The following is a 9907-nucleotide window of genomic DNA, read 5'->3' on the forward strand; positions in this document are numbered from 1 at the left end:
AATCAGCCAAAGCCATGGAGAAGGGCATGGCAATCCACCCCAGTATTCTTGCCTGGCAAATCCCTTGGACAGAGAAGCCTGGCAGGTTAGAGTCTATGGGGTCAAAAAGAGGCAGACACGACTAAGCAACCCTGCTCTCGCGCTGCGCCCGCAGGCAACCACAGCTAAAGCTGGCTAGGTTGGGTTATGGTGGGTCCTGAATTGATGCTCCCTTTGGAGAGACCCTGACCATACCAGCAAGATCTCTGAAACCCAGTAAGTCCATCTTGAATTTCAGTAATTCCACCTCTAAACAATGCTACATGCAGAAAGAGAAAAAAATCTATGTATGAATATGTTCATATGGCATTACTTTCCAAAATAAAAAAAAATTTTTTTAATTGGAAACAACTGTCCAATCGTGAGGAAAATGTTGAGAAAACTTCGGTGAATCTTCTCCACACAAACTACACAATCATTTACAGTGAGGACTATGAGGAATGTGTAATAAATGCACAACATAAAACTGCATCCATAACATGATTCCAACTTTGTTTCAAAACCACAATGAGCAGAGGGTATGGACAGGTTGGGAAGGACTCCAGGTGATTTCTACTTCTTCTTTCCACTTCTGAACTTTCCAAATTTTCTTTAAAAGGCATGTATTACTTAAAAATGTGCTTTAACGGGTTGTTTCAAAGGGAAGAAATAAATCCATTCCTCTGGGTTAAGGCTCTGTGTCTACAGGGGCCCCCATCAGAAGTAAAGCACTGCGGGGCTCGGGGACACAGAGGTGATTAAAACAGAGATGGGCCCCAACTGGGATCCCATTCAGTCCCCAGGAGGGGCGGGCAGTGTCAGACAGGTACTGACACAAGGACCTGGGAGGAGCCTGGGGTGACCCCAGAGAGAGTGCCTGGGGCGGGGGATGAGGGGGAAGAGACAGGGGATGAGGGGGAAGGTGGGGGGGGGATGAGGGGGGATGAGGGGGGAGGGAAGCTGCTCGGGGGTCCTCTGGGGCTTCTGCCCATCTCCTGCTCCCAGCCTCCGCCCACACCAGGAACCAGGAGGAGTGAAGGGGGTCATCCAGGCAGGAGGGAGCGGGGTGGGCAGCCGCGGGTCTGAGGGGCCCACACGCCTGGTCTCAGGACTGCGGACCCTCGTCAGGCTGACCTCTGCAGCTCCACTGCGTTCCCCGGCAGCCCGTTCGCTTTCACCCTGAGCGCAGAGCGCATCTCTGACGGCCCCTGAGTTGAGAACTGCTGGTGACCCCACAAGAGACAGTCACAACCACCACCTCCCAAACGATCCCAAGCCTTCCGGGGACCCCCTGAGAGCCTGAGCCGCGAGAGAAGATGGGGTCCTGTGGGGGCGTGAAGCCGCCCGGCTTCCTAGGGGCTGCAGAGGGCGGCTCGGCGCGTGCTGAGCACGTAGGGGTGGGAGGGAGGCCAGGGGAGGCCGGGGGAGCCCGCCGCCCGAAAACCCTGCCCGCGGGGACCAGGCACGCAGCCACTGACCTTCTCCAGCCTCTCGAAGTGCTCGCGCAGGAACCGCATGGGGCGCTCGGGCTTGGCCAAGCAAAGCTGCACGATGCAGTCCTTGAGCACCTGCTGGATGCCGCGCCTCTGCACGTAGAGCTCACAGGCCCGCAGGCCGTCTTCTTCGTCCAGCTGCTGCGCCCCCGGCGCGGCCATGGCGACGCGCGGCGCGTCCTGCGGGAGAGGCGAGTCCGCAGGCCGCGCGCCTCCAGCAAGCGCCCGGGCCCGACCCGGCCTGGCGACCGGGGCGTCTGCCCTGCCAGAGGCCCCTCGTCCTCGAGGCAAAGCTCACCTCTAGGCAGATGCTCGCGGGGGCGCGTGGGGGCCCGCCAGGGCCGGTGGGGAAGCGGGGAAGCGGGGCGGCCGGCCTGTGCGCGCAGCCGGCCAATAAGGGGTCTCACGTGCGACCATCCCTCCCCTCCCTGGACCTTCCTGGCTAGAGGGCCTCCCGCGAGCTCCCAGGGAGATGATGGGGGCGGGGGGCGCGGTTACACGATCCGCAGGAAAAGGAAGGAAAACGGGAAACGAACGAAGCCAGGAGCCGGGCCTCCCGGGAAGACGAACCCGGAGAACAATGGCAGGGCCGCGCGTCCGGCCCGCGCTCGGCCAGGTCACAATGACAGCCCGGAACCCGGCCTGCCGGCCCGCGCTGCACGCAGCTCGGCGACCCCGGCCCCCGTGCCCCCGGTCCCTGCGCTCAGACCACCGCGGCACGACGGCCCGGGTCGGGCTAAGAGGCGGGGGCTCCCCCAGGGCCCACGCTTCCCGGGGCCTCCGGACGGCCGAGGGCTCCAGCGCTGACCCTCCCCAGCCCCGCGTACCTGGATGCGCGGCGCCCAAGGCCGGAGGTGGCTGCGCGGGGACGCGGGCACGGCGGGCGAGCGGTCCCGCACTGCAGCGGCGCCGCCCTCCGCCCGCCCCCGCGCCGCGCCGCGCGGTCTACCCTCCCTACCGGCCCACCCCCAACCCCTCTCCCCGCCGCCCAGATCTCCCGCCTGGGCAAACTACCCCTGCCCCCGCTCCCCCTCCCACCCTCACCCCAGACACGCAGGCTGACGAGCCCCACATTGGACAGACCGACACATATCAGTGCGCTGCGGCGCTGCCAGGAGGACCACCACGACCAGCCCCACGCGCCTGCCTCACATCTCCATCCCCCCACTGGAGGCTCGATTACCCAGCTTGCCCATCTGGCTGGTGGCAGCCCCCTGGGGCCTTGGGGGTGATGGTGAGCACCCCCCCCCAACCTTCACACCTGGGTGTCACCTCTGGGTCACAGGGCCTGCACTGGTGGCCCCTGATTAGGGGCACCAGCTTCACCCAGATTGGGGGGGGGGGTCATCACAGGGTCACTCTAAATTCTTCCCCCAGCCCAGGGATCCCAGAAGTCAGAGGCCAGCACAGCCCCTAAGCCTCCAGCCAGGCTGGCAGCAATGGGAGTCAGTCGCCTGTGTTTTCCAGTTGCCAACAGCTCGTTTTGGAGAAGGAAATAGCAACCCACTCCAGTGTTCTTGCCTGGAGAATCCCATGGACAGTGGGGCCTGGTGTGAGTCCTGCCAGAGGGTCGTAAGAGTCGGACATGACTTAGCAACTAAACCACCACCACCATCACATTTTGCCCCCATTCTGCCTGGATAGTGGCAGAAATGTCATTTCAGGCAGTTGGGGGTCCCCACCCTTTGCCTGGAGGCTTCCCAGACGGTGCTAGTGGTAAAGAACCCTCCTGTCAATGCAGGAGATCTAACAGATGCTGGTCCAATCCCTGAGTCAGCAAGATCCCCCGGAGGAGGGCACGCAGTCCACTTCAGTATTCTTGCCTGGAGAATCCCACGGACGGAGGAAGGTGGCCTGGTGAGGAGGGTGACAAAACCGGGGGCCAGGTTTCACATGACAGACTTCTGTGGGAGGCGTACGCTCCAGGGCAGGCTTCTGTTCTCAGGGCCTGCTGGGTGCTCCTGAGATCTGTGCGGGGCCCTCCCCCGCATGGTCCGCAGGGGGGGACCCTCTCTGAGGATGGCCTTCGGACCCCAGCACCCCCCACCACACACACACACCCTTATCTTGCTGGGTGCTTTGCCCTGGCAGAGAGCCCCCGGACCATGGCTGGCAGGCAGCTGGGTGCCTGGCCCCCCAGAACCTTGCTCCCCAGCCCCTCTCAGCTGGGACTGAATGAGCCCCATGCTCCCACCACCACGGGGGCAGCCCCCACCAGCCTCTCCCCTCAGACCCTTCCAGGCCCCTCGGGGGCCTATCTCAGCGGCCCCCACGTCCAGGGCCTGCAGGCAGGCCGCCCTAAGAGCCCTGCCCCAGGGCAAGCCCCCTCATTTCTCCTGGGGCCCCAGCCCCCTTCACCGGTCACCTGGGTGGAAGGGAAACACTTCCCATTCATCCAGGCACTCACCGCTTTGAGGCAGGGAGCCAGGGGCCCTCAAACCAGGCCCGGCCTCCCCGTGTCCAGAACTGGGCGGCACTGACCAGTTATTGCTGCTGTTGAGAGGCTGAATCGTGTCCGACTCTTGTGACCACGTGAGCTGTAGCCCCAGGCCCCTCTGTCCGTGGGATTCTCCAGGCAAGAATACAGAGTGGGCTGCCACTTGCCCCTCAGGGGATCTTCCCGGCCCGGGGACAGAGCCCACGTCTCCTGCACCATTGCTGAGCCACCAGGGCAGCCCAGTTCAAGTTCCCAGTGATGGCACAGTGGTTCCTCGCAGCTGATACAGGTGCCTCCACCCTGAACTACACGACCCACGCCCCTTCCCGCGAGATGGGGGGTGAGCACAGGGTCCATCAGGGAAGCTGCCTAGACCGCGGGCGGCCAGTGCCCTCGCGTGGGGACAGCAGGGATGCCCCGCCTGGAGCAGGGTCAGGGAGCTGAGTGGACCAATGTCGCCACGCACAGCTGGGTCAAGGTCCTTACCTCGCTGGGCTGGACAGTGGCAAGCCCTGGTTGACTGGGCGTCCTGAAGACGTGAGGTGGGGATCGTGTCATCGGCAAACGTCCCCACAAGTTGTGCTGGCCTATATGTCCCCTCCAGCCCTCCTGCTTTCCCCACAGAAGGGCTGCTCGTGCCGCAGCCCGGGGTCCTCACCGCGCCCTGGAGCCTGAGTCTCCACGTCTTGCAAAGGTCCAGCTTCAAAAGCACCTTATTTTCCAACCACCTGCTCCCCCGCCCCAGACTCCTGGTGGTGCCAAGTCCAGATCACCTGCCAAGATTCAACAGGGACATTGCTTCTGCAAGGAACTCTCCCTGCCTGGGGCCCTCACACCTGCAGGCCAGCGTGGGCCCTTGGGGGTGCCGCCGGGGTCTCCCTGCAGCCCTGGCTCTGTGAGAAGCGAGCCGGAGGCTGATTGCTGAACCTGCCCCCTTCTCTGGCCCCTGCTGTGCCGAGCACCCCAGGGAGTGTGGACGCTGCGCATCTTGTCCTTTACGCCCTAAGGGGCAAGGAGACAGACGTGGGTACCTGCCCAAGCGAGGGAGGTCTCAGCACGTCCCCCGCCCGGGGGTGCTGAGCTGGGCTTGGCAGGCGGACTCCTAGGTGAGTCCTGCTTCCCGACCAGCAACAGTGTGGGGGCCACTGGGGGCTTCACCTGGAAGACCCTCCAGTCTCCCGCCTGTGGGCATGGAGGTGGGCGTGGCTGCCGGCACCTGCTGACAGGGAACCAAAGGGACCCGCCGGGATGAGCAAGAAGCAGGTGATCAGTCCAGTGACCACAAGGCTACCACTTACAGCTTGTCCAGCCACGTCCCTCCTGGTGGGGCTGAGGGAATGGTAGCAAGCTCAGCCCCCTGCACAGAGCAGAGCCTTCAGGGCCTGTGCGGGTGCAGAAGAGGAGCCCAAGCAGGAGCCCGAGGGGAGGGACCCGTCCTGAAGCTTGGGGCAGGGGCCCGAGAGGCGCAGGCCACCCAAGGCGCAGGCCCCCAGAAAGGACCAGACCAGGCCTCCAGGGTTGCCTTCAGGGGACACACCCGAGCCCTGCTGGACTCCTGACCCACTGACGCAAGATGATCAGGAGTGTGAGGCCCTGCATTTGTGGTGACTCCCGCAACATCTGCAGAGGACAAAGGCAGGGACGCCCGCGGGTGGCAAAGGCCGCCTGTCCCCAGTGCCCCAGGCCCTGGCCCCCTCACCTGCGCCTGGTGAGGTCCTTGCTCTTCATCCCCGCCGTCCACAGGTTTCCTGCCCTCAGCTTTGTGAGGAGGGGCTGCTGTGGACCCCAGGACCCCGAGCATCCCTCAAGAACCGGCCAGAGGAGCTAATGAACAGACCGACCAAGCGCGCCGGCTCGCAGCGGTTTATCGTGCTGGTGAAATGACACAGTCCAGGACACTGAACGGGGGCTCCTGGAACAGACCTGAAGTCACTCCTTCCTACCCTGACCGGGTCTTCAAAATCCATTCAGAGGAGGAGGTTCCCTCCCGACTCCTGCCTATACAGTTGGGGCAGTTCCATCACATTTCGGCACAAACGTAGAGAATTTCAAAGTTCTACCATTATGTCAAGACACATACCCAGTGTCAACTCAGTCACTTTAAGTGTCCAGTGCTATGAAATGGTCAAAACTGCAACCTGATTTAAAGTGTCTTCCCTCATCCAGCCGGGCCGAGGCCAGGGACCAGACTGGGAAAAAGGAGAAGTTTGCGTTCTTCCTCTCCCTTGAGCAGCCACCCCACCACAAACCCGCCAACTGGCTTCGCCGCCTATCGCATCGGGATAGCCTCCGGCAGCTAGGATGCCCAGGCCCCAGCCGCCGCACCGGCCTCGCTGCCTCAGGGAAGCGGGACGCAGACTCACGGCCCCGTGTGGAGGCAGCTCTCACCACACAGATGCGCACACACACGCCTCGGGTGGTGTGTACCCACCCATCCCAGGCTCACCTTCTGGCCGCTGTGAACAAGGGGGGCAGACCCGAGAGCCCTCCCCTCCCCTCTGTCCCCTGCCCGCCCCCCGCCCCGATTTCCCTTCTGCACCCGCGTGTAGAATTGGCAGGTCACTTGCTAACCCTGTTTAATTTTTTTAGGAACCACAGGGATCCTCGGTGACTGCACCAGCTTACATTCCCACCACTGAGGCTCAGGGTCCTAATTTCTCCACATTCTTCCAAATGTCTACTCACCTGATTCGAGCATTTCTGCTTCTGCCATCCACGTCTCCCTCTTATGTAGCTTCCTCTTCCTGTCTCATGTTTTCTCGCCTTTCTAGGCACGGTCTGTCTAAGTACTGGCCCCTCGGTCCTACTGCCCCTGTTTATTCAGTCGGGAAGGACATCTGGGGACGGGACAGGAGGCTGGACTCCCCCGAGCGTTCACAGAGCCACCACCTCAGTCAGGACGCTCAGGCACCATCACTACAGGAAGCTCCTCCGCCACACCGGTGCAGTCACACCCAGCCCATCCCCCAGCCCCGGAGACCACTGCCGGGGCCTCCACTCCCGCAACTGTCATCTCAGGACTGTTTACAGGGACTCAGGCAGTCAGTGTCTCATCGTGATTGTCTTTTACTCCGCACACCGCCCAGAGGTGCACCCGAGTCTCTGCCTATATCAACAGTCCTTCCTCTTTGTTTCTGAGTAGAACTGAGTTAACGGCCACATGTGGAGTCTTTCTGTTACTGATTTTTATGCTCTGACTTCACATCCTTCACGTTTGTCAAGGTCTGTTTTATGGCCCAGGATCCACACGGTCTACTCCGGCACGTCCCCGGGCACCTGTGAACGGCGTGCACTACGTGCCTATTGGGTGGAGGGTTCCATGAGTGTCCACTGATCCCTCCGATCAACAGTGTTCTATGTCCTTTCCGAATGCCCAGTCGTCCCAGCAGCGGTGAGGAGTGGGAGCTGAGGCCCCACCTGAAACTGGGGGGTTTGTCTCTCTCACTGCAGCTCCACCAGTGTTTGCTCTGTGTATGTTAAAGATCTGCTTGGGTCGTAAACATTGCAATTGCTATGTACCTGCCTGCTGGGCTGATCCTTTTATTGTTATACAATCGACCAGTTTTTCCCCTGGAAATTCCCCTTGCTCTGACGTCTACCTTGGCTGACGGTCATCATTCTACTTTTTCAAAAAGAATGTTTACGTGATAGATCTTTTCCCACCCTTTTTCTTTCCGCCTCTCCATGTTATCACAGTTGAAGAGAGTTTCAGCGTGTGACAGACAACGTCAAGTTGGGTCACAGGTTTTATTCCTCCTGCGAATCTGTGTCTTCTCACTGGTGTGTACACGCCATTCACATCTGAAGCAACTGCTGATAATCAGTGCTCAAGTGGCGCTTGTCCTCTCTCGTGCCAGTGCGGGGTACCTGGATACCCATCAGAATTCCACTGGATGGCGTGCTGAGTGCATCGCTGTCGACGTCTGTGAGCGGCGCTCTACACACTCCCGTGTACGCATGCAGTTATCAGTCCATGGGCACCGATGCTCCGCCACATCCTGTGGCGCAGAATCCTCCCTCCACTGCTCTCACTTCTCTCATACAGAGTACCCTGGTTTGCTGCAACCATCAGATGTTAGAAAACGTGCCACTTCCTTCTGGCCTCTGTGATTTCCAGCAAGAAATCTCTCATTCATACTCATGTCCCTCTGGAGGCAAAACAGCATCTCTCTCTGTTTTCACATTTTTTTTTTCTGTCATTTGTTTTCAGAGATTTAATTACGATGTGTCTTGGTATGGGTTTTTAGAGGGCTTAGCTCTTCCCTGGTGGCTCAGATGATAAAGAATCCTCCTCCAATGCAGGAGACTCGGGTTCCATCCCTGGGTGGGCAAGATCCCCTGGAGAAGGGAAGAGCTACCCACTCCAGTATTCTTGCCTGGAGAAGTCCATGGACAGAGGAGCCTGGGGGGTTATAGCCACGGTGACACAGAGTCGGACACGACTGAGCAACAAACACTACACGCTGGTCTACATAGGGCTCAGTCAGTCGGTTGTGTCTATGGGTTTGTCTTTCGCCAAATTCAGGAAGTTTCTGGCCGTTATTCCTTGCAGCGCTTTGCAGCCTACATGCTCCCTCCTCTTGCTCTGGGTCTCTGGTGACTATCCTGTGGTGGTGACTCACACTGAGGCTGTGTGTCTCTTCTTTTTCAGTCTGTTCTTTGCTGCTTAGATTGAGCAGGCTTTATCTGTGAATCTCCTGATTCTTTCCTTCATCCCCATTTTGTTATCACGTCCAAACATAGTGGGCAGTGATCACCATGTCTATTATGCTATTATGGCTACTGTATCTTCCAGTTCTGTAATTTTCATTTGGCGCTGGGCGGGGGGGTCACACTGGGAACTTCAGTTTACTGGTGACTCTGTGGGCTGTCATCTAGGGCACGCACTGCAAAGGCTCCTGCCAGTTCAGGGCCCCGCAGGCACCCGGCCACCGAGAACAGATGCTGAGGCAGCCATCTGTCCTCTGGCAGTGGCCAAGCTACAGCCCCCATGGCCTGCCGGCAGGTCTGGGTAACAGCCCCCTCTAGTGCCTGTTCCAGGAAACTAGAGGCCGGAAGAGAAACCCCTGGGTCTCCCCACAGCTGCTCCTCCAGTGTGGAGTCCCCAGTTTGCCCCCTTCTCTCCAGCTCAGATCCTCCCCCGTTGTCCGCTGAACTAGCTGCAAGGTGTTCAGTTGTAACTGGGCGGGGGAGTAGCCGGGAAAGCGAGTCTGCCCCACCTCTGAAGCAGGGGATCCCAGCACCCTCACTTCAGTGCGGACGCTCTCATCTCGACCACAGCCAAGGCCTTCCCAGCAGCCTCACGTGGCGTCTGCCCGGCTCCCTTCCAACCCATTCTCTGACAGCCAGAGTAGTCTCCTACAAACACAAACCTCCTAGTGAAACCCTCCCACCTCAAACCCTGCCTTGTGTCCCCCACCGGGACCCAGAGGACCCTGCTCCCCCTGAATGCCCTGGCTTCAGCCGCGGGGTGGAACGGTGTCAGGCCCCCTCCCTGTATCTGTTCCTATGGCTGCGGAAACACGGTGCTGTAAGCCTGGCAGCTTAAACAAGAGAAATTTATCTCAGCGTTCTGGAAGCCAGAGGTCCGAGATCAGTGTCGGAGCCTGGTTCCCCTGAGAGTGTGAGGAAGTCGGTCCCAGGCCACGCTCCTGAGCCTGCAGACACCCCACCTTCACGTGCTTCTCCCTGTGTGCTTGTCTGTCTCCCGTCTCCCCTTTTCATGAGGACACAGTCAAACGGATCAGGGCCCACCCTAAAGATATCCTAACTCGATGAGTCTCTATGGCCCTATCGCTAAGTAACATCCCCTTTTGAGGCCCAGGGCGGGGAGGGAGGCTCAGGACTCCACTACATGAACTTTGGGGGGCACAGCACAAGTGAGCGGCCACACTGCCATCGCAGGCCTCTGTGCGTGCCGTCCGCTCCCCCAGTTAACTTCCCTGTGCTGTGTGCTCAG

General features: G+C 60.0%; 1 protein-coding gene across 1 annotated transcript in view; it reads right to left on the bottom strand.

Annotated features, from left to right (window-relative positions):
* Positions 1-2444, bottom strand: part of PRKAR1B (protein kinase cAMP-dependent type I regulatory subunit beta) — a 69472-nt gene extending 67028 nt beyond the window's left edge. The window contains exons 1-2 of the mRNA XM_065923632.1: positions 2339-2444; positions 1497-1691 (exon numbers count right to left, since the gene is read on the bottom strand). Coding sequence (XP_065779704.1) covers positions 1497-1673 — 177 coding nt within the window. The 5' untranslated portion in view covers positions 1674-1691; positions 2339-2444. The remainder of the gene's footprint in view (positions 1-1496; positions 1692-2338) is intronic.
* Between the last annotated feature and the right edge of the window lie 7463 nt (positions 2445-9907).

The sequence above is a fragment of the Muntiacus reevesi genome, chromosome 2, assembly GCF_963930625.1.
Source record: "Muntiacus reevesi chromosome 2, mMunRee1.1, whole genome shotgun sequence".
NCBI classification, from domain to species: domain Eukaryota; kingdom Metazoa; phylum Chordata; class Mammalia; order Artiodactyla; family Cervidae; genus Muntiacus; species Muntiacus reevesi.